Genomic DNA, 21,254 nt, shown 5'->3' with positions numbered 1-21,254 from the left:
TTGAAAAAAAAAAAAAAAGTTGCTTTTAGTCCTAATAAACTTATGCACTTCTCCAGTTAAAACAACTTTCTGCCTTCCTTGTAACTTAGGTTTTCATCTCAAATGTCAGTAATTCAACATTTTCTGAATGTTTTTAGAAATACATTCAGTATTTTATTTTCTTTTTTGTTTTCTGTATAATTCTCCTTTTTACATGAATATTAAGTACAAATAGCAATACTTAGCTGAGGCAATGAGGAAGCTTGCTTTACCAGCCATACCCTAAAATTCTTCAGAGCATTACCACCAGCCCTGAAATGACTGCTGCAGCAGGTTCCATAGTGGTGTAAGTCATCAGTATAACAAGGTAAGCTTAAAGAGGTGACCTACAGAAGATGGGAGTCCAGTCAGTGAGGCAGGATGCAATTATTCAATTGTATTTTCATCTATGGTCCAGATTACAAGCTGCCTACCCTTCTTTTCTTTTTCCCCTAGAAGAATTGAAGATGGTCCAGAGGTAAGAACAAAAGCAAAACCTACTTCAGACTAAAATAACTGACACAAAAAGAGTTACAATCCTCAACAAGATCCAGGGATGTTCAGAGATCCAGAATGTCTGCTTATCCCAGGCTGTCATGAATTTATGCAATACATAAGTCTTCAGGATCACTGATGTCTCAACTGCCATACAGAACGCTGCCATGGGATCAATTCAGCACGTGCCCCTGAAAGGTCATCTGATGCAGGCAGACTGAGACACATCATCTCAGCTTCATTTTTGCTGTTTCTATCATGAGGAGGCAGGCCATGGATATTGCCATTCTGAATTAGAAGTCATCTCGTGAAACATTTTTAAAAGTCAAGAATTCTTTACTCCTTCAATTTCCACTCTTAAAAATAGGCAGACATATTGTTCATGAGAGTCTCCCAAGGTGGTCTCTATGTTAAATTCTGTATGTTCTTGTCAAAATTATTGTTGAGATATAGGAAGCTTCAAGGCCTCTGTTGTGACTGACAGGAGTTTTACACTGTTTAACTAGCTGGATCAAAGGTTAACTTCTCCATGTCTCAGGTACAGCCTTAATTTCGTGCTGTCAGGTTTTTCTATGTTTAGGAACCTTTAAAGGTCAGCTCATGCTTCTAAGACTAAGTGCTTACACCCTGATTTACTTTTTCTTACATTTCAGCTTCTCACTATTTAGTTAATTTTTTAGCCCTAGCACCATCCTGCCACCAAAATCTATAAACAAAACTGCATTGAATTGCTTCATGCTTTTTTGAAACTGATTAGCATCTCCTTGGCTGGTACAAACTTGAGCTAGTACGATCTCACTTGAAACTGCAGGAATCAAACTGATAGAGTATCTGCTACATCCTATTACAGTCTTAATTATGAACCAGGATCTCTCCCTACATTATCTAATGTGGATAACCTGATTTCCCAGAAAATTGGTGTTAAACAGAAATCGAAGTGTAGAGTTTGTCAGCCAAAAGCCAGAAAAGGTCCACAGAATGGGAATGCTGGATGAGAGATGCCAGTGCATCTTTAACAGCCAGCTGTAAATTGAAGCATAAGGAAGCCATCATCTTCCACAGGAACCTGTGGAGGCTGATACATGGCGTATCTGAACAAAAGAAATCTAGTGCCTCTATGCTGAAAACAAAAAATAAAGACGACCTTTAGAGGGAAGGTACACTCATTTATTTTTGTGGTAAGAACAACAATGAAGTACAAGCATGAACTACATTTTAAAAGTTTTGTTGAGAATGTGAGCAATTTGTAGTTTATGTCTGAAAATCAAATGTTATGACTTGTCATTTTTTCATATAAAAATGTATAAAATATGTAAAAAAAAACCCAAAAAACCCCAAAACAAACAAAAAACACAAAACAACACCCCTCGTCCCCAAACCTCACAGCCCTGGAGACCTGTGTTGGTCCCTCCTAGAGGAAAATAAATGAAAGCATTCTCCACAGTTCTTACTCCCTTTCACAATTCTAGAAAAAGCTGACATTAGGACTAGAGTTCAGTAATTAAACACAACCTTGCTCAGAAGCAGGAACCTATAAAGCAGGCAGTGATTTTTGCCTTTGCACTATTATCACGTATTGAACCCCTGCTTTGTCAGCTGAATGCATTTTAGCATCAATAACATTCCAGCCAGAGCATCTTGCATTTGGTCACGGAACCAGGTGCACTGTCATTCTAATTATACTGTCTCCAAAATGCTGGCTCATGTTTCAGGTGACACTCATTTAACATAATGAAACTACTCTCAGGTGAAAGCAGCTGCAGAAGCAGGACCTTGGATGGAAACCTTGAAACGAAGACTGGGTATTTGCAGAAATGACAGTAGGACAATGGTACCATGCCAGCAGTGAGATGCTGAGCCAAGAACCAAAATAAGGATGAAGAATGTTCTCTCTTGGTGCAGCAGAACACAATTAAGCAAATCACATTCTTCAAGCAAACATTGTTGTGTCTGTTTGCAGATGAGGCTGGTGAGGGGCCTGGAGCACAAGTCTGATGAGAAGCAGCTGGGGGAACTGGGGCTGTTTAGCCTGGAGAAAAGGAGGCTGAGGGGAGACCATATCACTGTCTACAACTACCTGAAAGGAGGTTGTAGCATGGAGGGTGTTGGTCTCACCTCCCAAGTAACAAGCAACAGAATAAGAGGCAATGGCCTCAAATTGCAGCATGTAAGGTTCAGATTGGATATTAGGAAACATTTCTTCACAGAAAGGCTTGTCAAGCAATAGAACAGGCTGCCCAGGGAAGTCCTGGAATCACCATCCCTAGAGGTGTTTAAAAAATGTGTGGATGAGGCTCTTACGGACATGATTTAGTGCCAGAGTTAGGTTATGGCTGGACTCAATGATCTTAATGGTCTCTTCTAACCAAAATGATTCTATGATTCTATATTTGGAGCCAGCTGCACTTCACTCAGTGGTTAGAAAAGCTGTACACAGAGGATGCAAGAGCAGAGAGCTTGATGTCTGCAACTCGTGTGACTTAAGTTGCACCACAGGTCTCCCCATCAACTGTATACAAGAAAGAAGTCAGAAAAGTCAGGCTTGGTTCACTCCTGCCCTTCATCTCCTGTAGTCACCTGCAAAGTAGTCACCTGTAGTACCCAAAGCTGTTTTAAATGTTACCTGAGCAGATGACAATAGTTGTCATAGGGCGAGAGGTCTAATTGCCTGGTATCATTGTCTTAGGAGCCTTGTTTTTTCCAAGAATTTTGAGTATTGCAAGGATGCAAAATTACAGCACCTAAAAGCCAAGAAGTGCCATTTATTACCTGAAACTACTAGTTTATAGAGAATCAGAAGCACTGCCAAAAAACTACAGCCACAGCACATGAAAAAAAAAAAAAAGAGTGTGTCTTCCCCACAAGAAAGATAACAGAGTTCATCTGAGTCATACCACACACTCCTGTTTGGTAACACCTGGGTTTCTAAAGGCGTGCTGTTAGCGGTATTTAACCCCACTCCTCATGGGAGCTCAAGAAGCACCGTCTGTCAGGTGTCCTCAGATGTGCCAAAAGCATTTCTGCACCTTATGGTGGGTGCCAGATTTCTTCCCTCTCAGAGACCGGCTCTCTAGCCTCCCACATCTGCGCTGCGGGGCAGGAAAGGTGCCTGCACGCCCCGCAGGAGATGGCTGCTCCCAGCTGGGACCCCTGAGGGGGTAAAGGGAACCTGGGCAGCGGGACCACCCAGTCACCGTTCCTGCTCCGCCACGGCTGCGGGGCTCCCGGGGCTGTGGGACCGCTACCTGCGGCTGCTGGGGGAGCCCGTCTCTGCCGCTCCCCGCCTGCCCGGGCGGCCGGGGTAGGTAGGTTGGTCAGGCAGCCTCGGCCCCGCTCTACGCCGGGGTTCGCTGGCGGCCCAGGTGTCCTTGATGAGCCGGCCGCGGCTGCAGCCCGCGCTGGGTTCGACGCCGGGCGGGACATTAACCCGGCCGGGTCGGACGCGTCGCCGCCGAGCCGGCATGGACGGGGCGGGCGAGGAGGAGGAGCGGGTGCCCGAAGCGCCGGGTAAGGGCCGTGGGGCTGGAGCATCGGCTCTCATTAATCGCCGGAGAGGAGGCACCCGGCAATGAGCCTAATGAGCAGCCCCCGTGGAGGATAACGACTCTGGTCGCCCCGACCTGTGCGGCGGGTCTGCCCTGCGGGCTGTGGCAGCCATTAGTCCTTGTCTCCCTCGTTGCCTCGGGCAGGTGGCCCGGCGGTGTCTTGGGCCTGTGGGGAACCTGCTGTTTTGCCTGGGGTGCCTTGGCAGGTTTTTGGTCAATGGGCTCCTGCTTGGCTCAGTGCCTGCATGGCCCTTAAGTCACCTGGATTATGAAAGTGCCTGGCCATCTGGCATGAGGGTTGGAGGCAGATGGGCTTCCCTTTGTGTCACACTGAGGGGTTCCTGCTGCCTCTAGGCTTCTAGGCTGCTGGCACTTTGCCACCTTCACCCACTGTCTGGTTTTCCTCCTTCTTTTCTGAGCTTGCATGGGTGGACCTGTGAAGCTGATGTTTCTCCTTGTGCGTGTGTTCAGGTTGCTTTGTACCAAATGCTCAGAACAACCTTAAAAATCTTGGTGCTACTGTGCAAGTGGTTACCTTGTTCCAGTAAATGTCTAAGGAGGCAGCTGTGAGGAAACGAAAATGAGGACTTTGCTGCTTGCTTGTGTGTTCCAGACTGACTCTATATGTATGATGTTCCAGTCAGTTAAAATCCTTTCTATTTAAGGTTATTTTTTCTAAAAGTGTGATAAAGTAATGCACAGTTTGGTCCTTTGTTATATGAATGATGGGAGAAAGGAGTGGGTTTGTAACTCCCTGGTCATTACTACAAAGACCTGTCTTTCCCTCTTAACTTCTTTTTCGTTTCAGGTCTTTTCTTTGGCAATCCCAAGTTGTTGTCAGGCCTTTGGTATAGGTTTTAGAAACAGAGACAGCAAATTACATTTTCTTGCAGGAATATGCCTATAAATGATAAAAAACTCGCAGGTGTCAATCTCTTTCTCTGCAGATAGAAAGGATGACACATGAAAATATTAGCTTTTTCACATAATGAGCAAGAAGAGCTCAGAGTCAGCAAGGAGGAAGGTGCAAGAAGGAATTATATAGAGTCAGCTTCTGCTTTGCTCAGTTCTTGACCCTCCCTATCAGGATATTTTATCTCATTTGACAGCAGTGGAAACTGTTGCTTCTTAACAAGATCATATTATCATTATAGTTGCATAGCTTCCTGCTTCTGTCTCTTTCTTCTGCAACTAATTTGGTTCTCTTAATCCTGTAAAAAGCAAATTAGAAGGTCTTGGAAGCAGCCTGGCGTCCCCTTGTACTTCCATGAAGATTCTTCCATCTAAATGATGGTGTGGGGTTCCTTCTTGATTAACAATTGTTTAAGGAAGAAACATTGAGGCAGAAAGCAAGTCCTTCATTTTGTCATTGCACTAATATATAGCAAAAGTAGGACAGAATGATATTAAATTATTTTATATCTTTTTTTCCTCCCTAAGTTAAACAACCACATTTCTCTGTAGGCACATGAAACTGAAATGCTACCAACAGTCTGCTCAAACTTTCCTCTTTCCAAACAGAGTCAGATGTATGGTTTTGGTTTCATTAGTCTGCTTTCTATTCTTAAGAAATAGTCAGTTTTGGTTTGTGTTGTTTTTTTGTTTGGTTGTTTTTTTTTCCAATTTTCTATTTTGTTTGTTTGTTTTGTCAGTAGCAGAAATCACACACAATCACACATTTGAGATAATCGGTGAGTTTTCCTGTTTTGGAAATGCATATCTCATCTGGCAAAGTATAATGCTGCTTTATTATTCTGTTGCCTATTTTAATTATTTCTCTTGCTGTATTCTTTCTGACCTGTCTTTTGCTATTCAGTTTCTCTTAGTGTAATGTAGTTTGTGCTTTTTGTTAAACTTGATCAGACTTCTTAACCCACTTTTGTCCTCAACCAGCTATTTCATTACCTATTTTGTAAGGCTGTTATTCGTAAGTGTTGTGGCTGAAGCTGCAGAAAACTAACTTAAGGCAGTTGTTTGAAGTTTGTGCATTTTCTTTGCTTGGTCAGCTTGAATATGATAGGAACAGAAACCTCTATAAATCAAAAAGTGATGTCATTTTTCAGATAATCACTGCTGACACAGTATATCAGAATTTTCCTTGTATTTTTCTTTTACTCTTTTTAATGAGGTAACAGTGTCTTGATAAGTCACTGATTTTTGTTCTGCTCCTTATTCCAAGGATCTTTGTTATCCCTGCTGCTGCTTTCCCACTACTGTATTTGTAATACACAACTGTCTCTTTATTCTCTGTGTCTGAAATAAATTCTTCCTGTAGTTTACAGTTGTATTTTTTTTTTTGTGGGCATCTTCACTCTCAAAATGAGGCTTTTCTCATCTCAGATGTTTGAATATCTCCATACTGACCATACCACGTTCTTTGCTGTTGCTTTCCTAGCAATGCTGTGCCCCGGTGACAGTCTTTATGTTGAACTCTGTAGTTCTTTCCAGTGTTGGGTTTCATTGTGTTGTGTTTTCTCCTTCCTGTAACTGAAACTTCCTATCCAGGAACACCCTCTTTCTCGTGCCATCCAGGCACTTCTGGCTTAGACAATGTGCATGTAGGATTGGGGGTGTGTGTGTGTTGTTTTTCATGTTTTCCTTGCAGAGCTCCAGGACAAGAAGGAGGATACATTGCTGAATACTGAGCACTTCGTGGTAGATGCTGATGCTGTCGGTGGGCACGGTACAGGGAGCAGTGTGTTATCTGCATTCCGAAGCACAGCTTTGGTGGAGGAAGATGGAAGATATTGCACCCTGCAGGCAACTGGGTCAACTTCGCAAGGCTCAGCAGCCCTTGACAGCCAGCTTGACCTTGCTTCCGTGTGTGGGAGGCTGCCAAATTTCCTTGGTGATGTGAAGGCTGTGCTCCCACTTTCTGGCGTTGAATTTGCACAGGAATCCACGAGTCAGTCAGGGTTACATGAACAGTGTGAGAGTTGTTACTCTGATGGGATTGAAAAGGAGGCACAGAAGAAAAAAAGTAATGGCAGAAGTGGAATGTGTGCTGAGAAAGCATCTAGTGGAGTCCCTGGGGACCTCTCTAGGCAACATGTCTTTGGCCCAGCTATTCACAGATCATCCCAAGGTACTTCAGCCAACACTGCAGCTCAGCAATCCTACAAGGTGTCTTCTGTCCTGGAATCTGGAATTAGCCATGATGGGGCCAAGGGAAGAAAAGAGTTACTTGAGAATCCAGATATTCTACCATCGGTTAGGAAGAAGTCGCGCACCTTCTATAGTGCAGGTAAATAACGGGGAACTCACTGGCAGACAGTGGCACTTCTAGTGCCAATAGCACTGGTGTTTCCTTCACCATACTGCAGGCACAGCATGGAGGTGCTAATCTGCTCTCACTGGTGTTTCAATGCATTCTATGCTATTAGAAGTGTGAAAACTTCATTTAAAGGTTGCCGAGTGCCTCATATTTGAAATATTGATAGTGAATCTTTTTGTTTTACTGTGGAAGAAGAATTTCATTTATTTTTTGTGATTTACTTTTAAAAAAGTCTTTCATGTTGTTTGTGTATTTCTAAGTGTAGTAGAAATGCTCTGTTTTGTGTTCCCCTGTCTTGTTTCTTCATGTGTGTGTGTTGTTTTTTTTTTTAATTTTATTTTCTTATCAAATACTCCCCATCTCTCTTTGAACAATGCATCATCTCTAGAGCAGCTAGAAGAGTTGGAGAAGATGTTCCAAGAAGACCACTACCCCGACAATGAGAAGAGGAAGGAGATTGCTGCCGTGGTTGGTGTAACACCACAGCGTATCATGGTAACGCCTGTGTGGGTAACAGTGCTGGCTGTGGGTTCTGTGCAGAAAATCGACAGGGAAAGGGACTGGGGTAGGGAGGAGGAGCCTGGGTAGGAAGAAAAGAGAAGCTCATGAGTAACAGGATAGAGATTGCACCTGCCACTGGTGACAAGAGAAAGAAGAGAGCTTGCAGGGCTGGACACTGCACAACCAGATACCCTGTCCAAAACAGCGGTGGAGTCTGCAGTTGCGTACTCCATCTCTTCCCATGTCCTAAGGTGAGACACATAATGGGTAGGTGAAGGGGCTAAAGAGATTTGAGTTAATCTCTGTATCTTGCAGATTGTGGGCAGCAAAGAAAACTGGTGTTTGGGGATATCTTTCTGCTGTTCTCTTTCTGATTGCAATGAATCTTGCAGATTCTTCGGAAGAAACATTTAATGAGGGTCTTTTTTTCTCTGGAAGAAAGGTTTCTGGCCTCACCTGGTGGTGTGTGAAGGCAGTCATTGCTGATTCATTACCTGTGTCTCCATGTGTAGATGGTTTCCTTTCTGAATGTATCCTTTATTTCCATTTATCAGGTCTGGTTTCAGAATCGCAGGGCAAAGTGGCGAAAATCAGAGAAGTTGGGTGTGAAAGTCAACAAAAAATGTCCAACATCATCAGCTCTGTCAGTCCCTTTTGGATCAGATGATTATGGGTGAGGGACTTTGTTTTTTCATTTGTCCACACTAATGCATTAAATCTTTGCCATTTCCCCTTTACGTTTAACGTATGGAGAGCTGCCCATTGAGTCGTACGTCAGTAGCTTGTCCTTTGTATTCTCCAGCCTGACAGACTTCTGAGCAAATTGTAGTGGGGTAGTGGGCCCTCTTAAGAGGACTTTTGATTAATCTGTAGCCCTGTTTTGAAATAAAACTGTTGAAATCCCTCTTGCTGAAGTCATGTAGAGAGCAGGGGATAAGATACAAGATCTGTAGAATCACCCCTTCATCTATCGTTTCTGTGAATGTGTTGGCCCAGTGCGTTGTGTGCATTTGGGAATTCTTTTATCCCAGTCCTTCTCCCACCATCGCTTTCCATGTCTATGGATTTTTCACTTGGTTATGGAAATGCTGCTTGTTTAGATCAGTTTTACAAAGTCATGGGCTTCATTGAAGAAATACAAGCTACCAACTTTCACAGCTGAGCAGGGGACATTTATTGGGAGGGGTAGGGAAGGGAGTATGTGAGAGGAGAGATGGTCTTTCAAGGGGGAGTGATGGAAGGAGGGAAGAAATAAGTCTCTGGAGGGAGGTGTTAATGGCAGTCTGGAGCAAGAGTCTTCCTGTGAAGAAAATGTAATGAAAAGAGAAAAATTAAGTGAAAGATTGGAGACCACCTGACTGATTTCATTGCACTGTCCCTGCTGCCTGTCCTTTCCACACTAGTGACCTGGGGCTGCTTTCCCAAATTCTGTGGATACAGCATCCCTTGCGCTGTTCCTTCTTGCACTCATAAGTCAGCCAACACTTTCCCTTTCCACCTGATAGTAATCTAGGATTTGCTCATTGTAGGATGCTTAGAAGAATGTACACTTTGTCATAATGTCTTGTCCTCTGGTCCATGCTCATAGCCTTTATGTGTATCTTCAGGGCACCTCTTCTGCCCATGCCTCCATTGCCTGGCATGGCTCATGACCAGTCTTCCATGTTGAGTATAGACACTACAGCTGGGAACTACTCCCGCCTGCTCAGTGGACATCCTGCACCACTTGCCTCCTCCTCAGGTGAGACCCCTATCAACACAAGTATTTTGCGTAGCTGAAGCATTAGGTGGTGCTGCTGAAAGGTCACCAACACTTTAGGGAAGGTCCTTTGAGAGCCCTACACCATTAGTCCAAAAAGTGACACCCGGTTGAACAGCTGTCTGCTAATTGAGTGTCTGCCAGCTGTGTAGCAGCACAGTGGTGCCTCCACGCTAACGCTAGTGCCAAATTTGCAGTCCTTATTTGTGTTCTGACACAAGCCGGCAAGGAATTCTGAATGTGACTTTGTAAGGATACATGTTCAGGCCATTCTTCTGTAGTAGCTGTTTGATACGGGTACTGCTTCTCTGAATGATGATGAAAGTATTATTCTGGTTATTATGCTCTTCATGGCAGATACACACATCTGATATTCTGGTTTAGACTGTAACATTCTGGCTACAGCCTGTGATCAAGTGAGCTGTGTGAGGAAGGTGTGTTGCATAAACTGTTGGGGTTGTACAGCCTTCCTCAAGTACTCTATACCTTTAAATCTCCAAATGAGGCTCCTTGACTTCTCCAACCAGTACAATTTTCCATTCTGTGCAAGACCTCGAGGGAGTGAGACTAGTTGAGCTCTTAAACATATGGCTTAATTTAGTTGCTGTTGCAGTGTTGTGGAAAGTCAGTGGGGTGTGCTGTTTGACCAGTTTTCTACCTGAGCTGCATTTTAGACTTCAATGACAGACTAAGACAGAGGATTTGTGCAATTGTGTACTCATGTGTGGAGTATCAGAGCATTCCCTAGAGTCAGGAATGTTTCCTAAAGCATTTCTGATATATGTTGGCACAACTTGAAAATATTTGCAAAGTGATCAGGTCTTCATTATTTCCTTAGGGACGGATACACCAAGCAATAGATGTGCTGACATGTGGTACTGTTGCGCATATTTTCCTGCTTCCCAGTGTAATTCATTCCTGAATTTCATGCCATCATTTCTGCTCCCTCATTGTATTCTAGATATATAGGGTTGTCAATATTAAGGGCAGTTCTGTTATGGATGTGTGAAGATGAGAATGTACTTCATTCTGCTAGATCTGTGTGAGGGAACAAGCTTCCCTTTGTTCTCTTTAAACCATGCTGGACAAGAAGTAATGAAATCTATTTGTGTCATCTGAGGCTGGTAAGCACTTTCCAGATACAGATCAGCTTGAAGAAAAGGTACTTTTTTGGTACCTTTTCTAAATCACTTTTCAGAAAAGAGGCATGCGTTGCTAATGCACACAAACCAGGAGGTTTTGTGATTGGTTTTTAACCTGGTTTCCTGAGGGAAGGAGGGAATGTGATTTGTGCAATAAGCCACACACACTTTTGTTTATGAAACCCACCCTGCCCTCCAAGTTTGTTTAATCAAATTTGATGGAAGGTGGAAGTCTAAAAAATTACGTTCCTATAACTCATGGGAGAATTGGTGCCTGGGCAGAGTAGAGACCTAAGGTAGTGTTCCCTCTGAGGGGAAAAGACTGTTAACAGTTGTGGAGAGTCCTCATAGAGCAGAGATCTGCAGGGCTCAATTACATGAAAAGTTTCAGTTGCATTCTTACCTTACTAGATGCAGGATAACACAGCCATGGGGAATGAAACATGCTTTGCACAGGCAGACTTTTCAAGAGTAACAGAAGCAAAATAAAAGAGGGAACAAATGAATAAAAAAGGTTGTCAATTTGCAAGGCAAAAACAATTGCTTAGTAGAAGTGGTCCTTGAGGAAAACAGCTTATGGTAGGTTTCAACAAATTAATTTCTGACCTGTCCATAATGGTGCACTTGTACCCAGAGATCATGGCCTAATGGAGTGGCTGTTCAGGTGCTTTCCTTGGTAGCAGTGTGATCAGGACAAGCAAATGACCTAAGTGCATGAGAACAGTACGATCTGTTACCTGGCATGTTTGGAGAGTGTTCAGCACTGCCTTTTCCGTTGTTTTTCCTTGCCCTTGCTAGTAGTTCTGACTGTCTTATGGCTTCTGATTTTGCTGTTAGCCACACTACTTGCCATAAGAGCCTTTTGTGTTTCAGAAAGTCAGTCTTCAGCTTGCTCTGATCTTAGAATTCGTTTCTTACTACTTTTGCTAGACAGATATATCCCTTTTAATTAATGGAGGGTTTTTTAAAAACTTGTAGTTACCTGAAGTTTTTCTTGGTTTTCTGAGATTTCTTACGGGTATATATCTGTGACTCATTGACTTAATGTTGGCTTATGTTTTCTTTAGATTTGACCCTTTAGAAAGAAAACTTACTTTCTGTGCCTCTGTGTTTTGGGAGGAGATTTTTCTGCCCCACTGGTGCTTTTGCAGGAAATATTTTGTTTCATGTGGCTGTCTTACTGAGGACACATGTCAGGAGCTCAGCCTATGCTGGTAGCTCTTAGACAAACAGCAAGATGATGACTCAGTGGCAGAGGTGGGATTGTAAGGAAAGTCTTGGGAGCAATTGGATGAAGTTGGATATGATCTGTCAAAAATCAGCAAATAAATGACAGGCTCTAATGATTTCACTTATAGAATTCTGGCTTTTGAACAAATTATTTTAAAGCTGATGATGTGTAGCTGACATGGCAAGCAAGAGTCATACCTTGTAAACATGTGGTAGGTTCTGGCTTACTGAAAATCCTGAAGAGGATCAGACTGGCACAAATCTCAAAGCAATGCAGGTAGAGACTGAAGTTGGTTTACTGATCTTCAGTCCATTAAAAAAAATGTCATTGCTCCTAAGTTTGATTCATATTTTGTACAATTTCAAGATATCATTTACAAGAGAAATGTTTTTCTTCATAATTTCAAGAAGAGGATGTAGCTATGAAAAGCTTTGTGATAGCCTCTAATGCTCCAGTAAATGCTGTAATTACACAGACATTTCATTAAAAGAAACTGGATTGGGTAGTGTATGATGTAGATACTGATAGTAATAGAACGTTTTGCTGATTGATTTGGTGCTGGAGAATGCAGCCCTCGCAAGTAGACCATCTGAAGTTAGACTGGTTGCTCAGCCTGTAAACAACATCAGCTGTATTGTGCACAGCACTGGGCTTGTTAAGCAGTTACAGTCATGGTCTCCAGCCCTCCAAACAGCCTGCAAGCAACTGCATAGTTAACTGCCTGAATCATTGCAGGCTTCTCCTGCCAAAGCCTTTTGGAGTCAACATAATAAGTGCTTGACTAAGGAAGTAATGTATGGCTGATGTCAAGAGGAAGGGCTCCAGTGCAGATAGGTGTCACTCAGGTAACAAATACTGTACATGTGATCTGGTCTGCTGACAATAGTGAAAGCAGCTTCCTAGAACATTTGGAAACCATGTTTTCACAGTTGAAACCATGCCCTGTTGTAAGTTCGTGGACACCCCTCTATAATAAGCCACAGTCTCCTTCAAGACTGGTAAAAGAGTGAACTCACAGTCATCCCAACAGAAATGTACACATCCATTTTTGTTAATTTAAGACCCATTCACTGGAAGCTATTTACATTGAAGAATAGGTCTCTTAACTCTGCTAGGATGTTGAGGAAGCAGCTATGGTAGTGGGAAGACAGCTGTGTAACTGAAGACTTAGAATAGACATTCTTGGGTTAAGACAAGCATAGCACCAGGACTAGTTCAGACATCTGAATCTGTGAATTATTAAGTTGTTCTCCAAAAATTCCCAAGATCGTTTCATGGACTGAAAACCCAGAAATAGTGGCAGTAATAGACAAGAAAATCCTACCGTTGCTTTCCCATGTTCACTGGAAAGCTTTCTGATGGTATCAATCTCTACATCAGTGTCAGGAAGAGCAACATAGTTGTAAAATATAAGTATTATCCCTTGTCAGTGGCCAGAATTCATTACTGAACAAGATGCTGGAATCTTCTGTAAATATAGTGTCAGATTTAGCAGATACTACTTCTCTGGGAATTGTTTATTCTCAATGCATTTGTGACTTCATTCAGAAGACACAAATTCAGTGTCAGTCTTTGAAAGGACTGAGAAGTAGAGGAAACTTCAGAAAAGGCTGAACCAGCCCTTTGGAGGCCAAGTGTGCTCTCTTCATGATCTTCTTGCCTGAGGGTCCTATTGCCACTATACACAAAGATTTGTCTGCACCAAGGGTTGCAAGGATTTCAAAAAACAGAACTTAATTCTTAGTAGGTGTGAAAGTAGGCTTAGAAGTGATTTCTTGGGCTATGTTGTTAACAGTGCTTGTATTCATGCTGAACAAGACTAAGGCCATCTGCAGAATAGCTCAGCCTACTGTCATTGAACTGAAGCTTTATTTGGCTGTAAGACTGTTTTTCAGGTAAGTCATGCCCCACGTGGCTGCTGCTTCATAATGTTTGTGTGAACTGCTACATTCTGTGACAGAATGATTAGGAAAACCAGTGTAAATTAAGTTTAAAAAAAAAAATCAGAAGAGATCTTCAGCTTAGTTTCTGGCTAAACCATTTTTACTTGTGAGGAAACTGAGTGTTGAGTCATGCTTTGTTGTGTGGCACTAGATCTGTGCTGTGTCCAAACCCAGGAATGTGACAGGTACATCATAGGCGCTGTCTGACATGGAGAAGTAGCATGTCTGAATAGAAGAAAATCAACCACTGAGAATTGCCTGGGGTATGAATGATTTAGAGATGCCATCCTAGATTTTGCTGTAGTTTTCTAAACAAGCCCAAAATCCGGGCTATTCAAGTTTTCAGTGAAATATCAGGACTCCCTCCTTCCATTTGCAGAGGCTGAAAAAAAATTGAATGTGGGAAGATGCAATAAGATAGGCACAATTGAACAGCACACTGGGGAATCTGAGAAATGGTGCTGCAAAGTGTTGAAATGGAGTCTCTTTATCAGCTCTCTGGGCATGCATACCAAAATTCTCTAAAGGTACCTCACACTTGCTGTGGCAGCTTCATGTTTAAGTTTTCCATTTAAGGCCTCTGATTTACACCTAGTGGAGTGCATTTGGTGTTACTCTGTGTGCCTGCAAGGGTGAAGTACAGCTGGGAACTACCTGTGCTACTCACTTTCCCTGAATGCTTTACAGTGTGTGGGAGCAGACCAACTTTACCTGAACAGTCAGTGATCTGTTCTCATCACCGCCTCATCCTTGTGCTGGTTCAGCCTGGTTAGACTTGAAAGATCATTACAAATTGTGTCATACACACCTGATGGTTACACGTCTCAAGAGAGAAATCATGTGCTATTTGTCATAACAAAAGAGAATCTTGTTCTCTTGTACCACGTGCGAGCTTCTTGGACTTTTGTATATATTTGTTACTCTGCATCACCAGCATATATGATTCTGACCTTTACATTTCCTATATTGTAATCTTTCCACAGAGGCTGTTCTGTAGAAAGCTGTTCCTCTCTCCTTTTCCAGCAGTGACTGAGGAGACAGGTCACCAAACAAGATTCCAGCAACCAAATGGTGTTGGTTTTCTTTTCCAATTTCCCAGCTTCTTCTTCCCAAGGCCCTTCAGCTTATATCTCTGCTTTTTTTATTATTTTTTTTTTAATTGGCATGACTCAGCAGAGGCCAAACCAGGACTGAAAATTTGGTTAAAAAATGGCCTAGTCAGTGGATCTCTTAAGGCACATTTTTGGATATTTCAGACCACAGTTAAATTTTTCAAAAGGGTAATCTGTGCAGCACACTCTTCCCAGAGAACAGTAGAGATGGAAGATGGCTGGGGGATTGTTCCTGGCTTTTTTCCAGGAGGTACTTTGCTTCATTTGGCTGCCTTCTTGAGAGCTGAATAAATCCAGTGTGCAGAAACTGAAATCATGAAGGTAATTTTATTTAACCAATAAACATCATCCTCTGTTCCAGAGAGCTTGCTACTGCTCCCTTTGGCTTCCCAGCAGCAATGCTGGTATTTATTTACTTTTATTCCTATCAGTTGACCTCCACCCTCACTGGCATCTTGCTTTTTTGTTCTGCCATTCTTGTCATTCTCTCTGCTTGCTCCTTTTAATTTTTGGTGTGACAGCATACTATGACCCTCTGACAGTCTCTCTTTTTTTTTTTTCTTAATTCACAGTATCTTCAGCAGCAGGAATGGTGGCATCTTCTGAAGCAGTTCCAACAAAGGTGTTGCCACAGCTCAACTTCAGTTCCAGCACCACGGAGTGCTTTCCTAGTCTTCCCAGCCCTCCACCCATCCGCAGAGCCAGTCTTTCTCTCAAACTGTCCTTCAGCCCCCAGAATCATATTGTTCCCTTGATGCTGGACACTCCCAACAGTGAATGCAGCTTGTCCAGCCAGGAGAATGGCTCCAGGGAGGCCTTCACTTACAGCATCCAGAATCAAAGGTAGGACCAGATGAGTTTGTCTTTTGAAGGAGATGAAAATAGTGAACTCTGGGAGGAGCGAAGGTGGGACATGGGACAAGGAAATAGGTGGGAGCATAAATGAGAAGTTAGACGTGGGAGTGAGAACGTCCTCTAAATGGAATATGGAAAACCATATAATGTGCATAGTGGGACAGGGCATCAACCTTTAATTGGAGTGCTTTCAGGATTGCATGCCTGTCAAGTGAAAGTGGATTCAGAAGCACAGTGACAAGAAATCCTTGAGAGAGGGTGGATGTGCTTTGTGATGTGGGAAGAACTGAAGGAAAGGTAACCCGTACTAGTGCACATTGTTAAACTGCTGTGAAAGCACTTGGCTTGAGTGGTTTCTGTTGCTCCTAAGTCTGGCATTTGAGAGGAAGGGTTGGAGTCAGATCAGTGTTGGATGAGCTGTCAGGGGAAGGCAAAACAATTGTTTGTTGCACGGGTTGCTGTAGCTGTTGACCTTACTTTAATCTCAGAATTGCCTCTCTCCTCCCTCTCTGCAGTTTGAGTTCACCAGTTTCCTGCAATTACCCTGAGCACCTGGAGTCGGCAGGCAACCTGGAGACCATGTACTGTCAGTACAGCAGCCAGGGTGGAATTTACCAGCTGCCCCAATATCCCCAGCAGCACCAGCTCTCTCAGTTCTACCATCTCCCAGGTCACCTGGCCAGCAATGTGCCCTCCAGTGTCCGCTTCTCCCCTCCACCACCTACTGAGCCCCATACAGCTTTCCTCGCCTTACCTAGTAACAGTGGAGTTGTAACCTATGGGGCAGCAGGACCCACACAAGGCTACATACAAAACCACATGGGGGATCAGCTCTTGTTACAGCAGTCAAGTGGAAACTCGGGTAAATTTCTGAAATTTTTTGGCATCCCACTCCTTTGAAGTAACTAAACAATACCCTGAAACATTCAGGGTAGGCAGCAGTTTTACTGGTGACTGTGACAGAAAGAAGGGATGAGCATATTCATGCACAAATCTGTATATGCTGCCCATCTTTTATTTTAATTTCCTTGTATGCTGTTTTTCTGAAGTGCTCACTGATTAATTTGAATCAGAAGTAACTATGTAGGCTGCATGTCAGAGAGTATTATGATGTGAATATATCAGGTATTGCAACAGTTTTGTCTGGAAGGGAGAGCTAACTTTTTCAGGAGTGTACTGTTGTGCAATCTAACATACCTTCACTGTGTGTGGGTGGGGGTCAAGGGTATAAAGTGAAAAAGGTGCCACAGAAAGTGGAATAGTTGGAAACAGCAAGGAAAGTAGGGTTCTAACCCTGCTGGGCTTCTGCAGAAACCATTTTGAAAGGATGTTTTGTGTCTTAGGGTAGTGCAAAAGAAGATAGAGATGGGGCAACAGAGTATGGCTATGGCTTCTCTATTTTCCTCCTCTGACATGAAATTGCTACATCGCTTAGATTAAAGCACTGGAGCATAATTTTCTACGAAGTAATTAGGTAAAAATGGCATTGTTGGTCTCCTTGTTTTGTGTCAGGGATTTATGTTTTGAAGTCATTCAAGCCCAAGTACAAATGAAAGATAAACTATTGCAGTTTATTTATTTGGGCTGGCAGGTTTGTTAAACTGAGCTCACAGTCTAAAAAATAAATCTCTGTTCTTATCACATAAGAGAATAGGGTTTCCCCACTACAGATGCTGCTCCATTTTTGTACTGGTTTTGTGGACCTTGTGAGAGAGAGAAGTCTGAGTCACAGGCTGATAGGTGCGAGCTGGTGCATGTTCACACTGTTCATAGCTAATGCTCTCCAGAATGGGTTGGCAGCACCCATGCTACTTAGCACACTTGGCCTGGTTCTCCTCTCTGATTGCAAAGCGTAATTATTATTGTCTGTATTTTTTCAGTTTGAAGTACCGGAGGAGCTATGTCCCAGTGCACCAGAATAATGTTTTTGTAGCATGATTCCAGAAGTGTATGTTGCATACCTTGGGGTGTGTTGTGCAAGCATAGAGGGATGTGTAAAGGTGCAAGCCTTGTTAGGACTGATAAAGTTGGAGGATTGTTGAAGGAACAGAGGCAGAGTTGATGGTCTCTTATTCCATACTTCTGTTCAAGGAAGGGATCCTATGGCTGTTATGTAGTGTGGGTGACCAGGGCCTGGGCTTCCAGAAGTGCAGTGGGGGCCAGGGGGTGGGGGAACCAATCTGTCAGTGTAGACACACCTATAATTCTTACTTTAGCATGTAAGCAAGTGAGCGTTTTAATTGAATTCTAGATATTAATTCAAAACCATTCCTGCTTCCTGGATTCCAGCTTTAATAAATGAAAGTGAAGATTAAGCTTCCAGGAGGAAACAAAACTGGGGCGGGGGAGGGGGAGGCATTGTCTCTAATATCATTGCATACGCTCAGGATCTCTTTTGAAGTGATGTAATGCTTTTTAGATTATAAGAATGCTATGAACTTCTTCAGTTTTTCCTCCTAATAGCTCTCCTGGATAAATACACTGCAATGTAAACAGCAAAGTTAACCTTCATCTGTGTCTAATGTCTGCACATTTGTGTGTAATATCACAGTAACCATTCAGGCATAACTCTCATACTGTATTTGCACTAGGCATGCTCTCTTAAGCACAACATACACATTTTTACATATACACGGTTTCAATCCTCCTTTCCTTATTTTCGTTATTCTGTCCTTTCTTGCTTGCCTTTTCCTTAGCAGGCACCACTGCCTATCAAGCTGTCCCCTGGAATGATTTCTACATGCAAGGATCTCCGTTCTCCAATCAGTTGCGCTCACGAATGCCATTTTCTAGCACAGCAGGAGGACAGTACTTCACAGAGCAGGTTTCCTACACTCAGCCACCTTGCCTGCCCTCCTCTCCCTATTTGCCTCAAGTGCCCAATGGAACAACGCTGGCATCTGCGCCACATACTGGAAAACAAAAGGAAGTCACACCACCAGACCAGAGTTCATACCAGAACCTCCAAACGGAGCCAGAGTTGACATCACCTGCCAAAAGACAGGAAGTAGAAAGTAGCAGCAAGAAAGGAGAGACTGTTGTTGGTAACTGCAAGGCCAGATGATTTTTTTGTTTTTATTTTTTTGAGAGGAGGGGGATAAAGTTTTCAAAGACAGCAGTAGCTCCACTGAATGCAAGATCAAAACTCTGGGATGAATGGGAATGGAACTTTTTTTTTTTTCCTAGGTTGCCGTCCAAGATGGGTCGTATTGTCCTATATTTAGTTCTTAGATTCATCTGGTTTTAGAAATGGGGACTTATAGGTCAGTAAAAGAGAGGGCAAAATTTTGTCCTCTGTCTGACTTGGTCTGTTGTGAGCTGAATGGCTGCCCAGGACTGACTATTTCTAAGATTTCCAGAGGCATATACACTTCTCTTCAAGGCAGAACTTCTTGAGCAAGAAGAGGGGAATTAGGTGGGGAAGGGAGAGCTTTCTGTTTGGATTTCCATTTTCAGACTTTTATTTTGGAAACAAAATTATTTTACTCTACATTTGTTGAAAGGTATCTTATGCTTTAATTATTCCTTGGGTGTCTGTGTCTAATTTTGAAATATAAAATATTTGAAAAAAAAGTTATTCTGTGTCATGTGAGAACTTGTTTTCTTATTGATTTGTTTGTGTGTTCTTCAGATGTTAAAGAAGAAACTAATGACTGATGCTGCACTTTGGGAAAAAAAGCAAAGGAAGAGGAAACATTATTGTTTTAAACTCTGCAAAATAAGAAGAGAGAAAAAGAGATGAGTATAATAATATTCACCACAGAAGCACTTTTTTGTTTCTTTTTTTTTGGTTTGTATTTTTTTCTTGTTGCTGTTATTATTTTCCCACTGAGGAAAGAAGCAAGGAAATTTCAATCAATAAAAACTTTCTGGTCTGTGGTGGGGTGCTTTTGGTTTTTTGGTTATTTGTTTTTTTCAAATCTCCTGACTTTATTCTTCTTACTGAATTTTAATCTTGAGGAGCTTACAGACAGGGAAGAACTGATACAGGCACTGGAGTCCCATGGATAGGTGGAAATTTCAGGTCATGTGAAAGTCAGAAGATATGGCTGGTATCCTGGAATATGTGGGAAGAGAGCCTAGGAAGAATAAGACATAAGCAAAACAAAGGGAGGAACTCCAGCAACTACACTTAATTTTAGGGACTCTAGATAGTGCAAGAAGTGTCATGGGAAGTCCATTGTGTTTGCTAGCCTTGACTTTTTATTCATTTCAATATAAAACTATAACACTAAATGGCAGCAAAACTATAAATGCCAGCAGTGTAACCAGTTCTCTATCAGCTATTAATATTAATTGTTTTAGTATCCTGTTTGAATTGTAGATGAGTCCTAATGTCTGAGCATGGTATCTTTTTTTATTTTTTTTATTTTTTTTATTTTTATTTTTTAACGAATTAGTCGATAACTTAAATATTTGGTGGGTATCACCATCTCCATCTCGAGATACTTGGTCATCATCTCTGGGGCTGACCCAGCCGTTTGTTGCTGAGGTGGCTCAGTTATTTCAGAAGGAGTTAAGCTCTACCATTTTTTTCAGATAACAGGAGCTGTGAATGGTTTAGGTGGGTATGTCTTGCATTTACATCTGCATCCTGTTAGGATGTGTTGAAATTTAATCTGATGGGATGTTTCATAACTGTGGCTTTTCTCTTGCATTCCTCAGATGTTGCTGTGGGACTATCACGCTGCAGTGTTAGCAGAAGTAGTTTAGCAATCTTGGCTTGATAGTCTTGGCTTCTGCTTTACTTGGGCTTGTCAGCCTAGGAAGTTGATACAATTTGTCTCTGAAACCAGCCCTCAGCAGTGGTAGCAGAGTGCTCAAGTGAAGTCATTATATTTACTCTGGTATATAAACAAATGGCTGCAGTCCCTAGGAACTGTGGTTCCCAAATGAGCTTTAAGCACCTGAATGTGTGGGTGACTAAATGAGTGACTAAAACATGTCAGGCTCTTGCTGTCTCCTTATGAGGAGAAACCATTGTGCTGTAGGAAGCTGGAGATGTGTTTCCTTTGACACCTTTTGTGTTTAACCCTGAGTCTTTTCACTGCCTTTTGGACAAGAGCAAGGCCTGAGTAATTTTTCTATTTACAGTGATCTGGGTGCATCTCTTGTACCTCATGAAATTAAGTGTTACCAGGTCTTTTGTTTGTATTTCTCTGTAGTCTGTTTATCAAGAGTGTCTGGCAGGAGTTGAATGCTGCTACTCCTCTCCCTTTTCTTTCTCCTATCTGTTGTAAAACACTTCGATGTCTGTCAGTGACCGAACACTGCTGAGGCATAAGCAGTATAGTCAGGGACAGATTTATATCCCAAATCTACAGATTGGTGTAGAGATTTTGGAATTTTCATTTCTTAAAGCATGTCTGAAAGCAAAAA

General features: G+C 42.4%; 1 protein-coding gene across 1 annotated transcript; it reads left to right on the top strand.

Moving 5' to 3' along the window:
• Positions 1-3,974: 3,974 nt before the first annotated feature.
• NOBOX (NOBOX oogenesis homeobox) lies at positions 3,975-21,254 on the top strand (the record flags this gene model as incomplete). Its single annotated transcript, XM_082075161.1, has 9 exons — positions 3,975-4,020; positions 6,664-7,302; positions 7,721-7,827; positions 8,388-8,506; positions 9,441-9,574; positions 15,593-15,863; positions 16,391-16,737; positions 18,575-18,915; positions 19,507-21,254. 9 exons carry the CDS (start codon positions 3,975-3,977, stop codon positions 19,615-19,617), a joined length of 2,115 nt encoding a protein of 704 aa, XP_081931287.1. The 3' UTR covers positions 19,618-21,254.

The sequence above is a fragment of the Streptopelia decaocto genome (genome assembly GCF_964273445.1).
Source record: "Streptopelia decaocto genome assembly, chromosome: 1".
NCBI lineage: Eukaryota > Metazoa > Chordata > Aves > Columbiformes > Columbidae > Streptopelia > Streptopelia decaocto.
The sequence above is the reverse complement of the archived record's forward strand: the minus strand, read 5'-3'. Positions and strand labels throughout refer to the sequence as shown.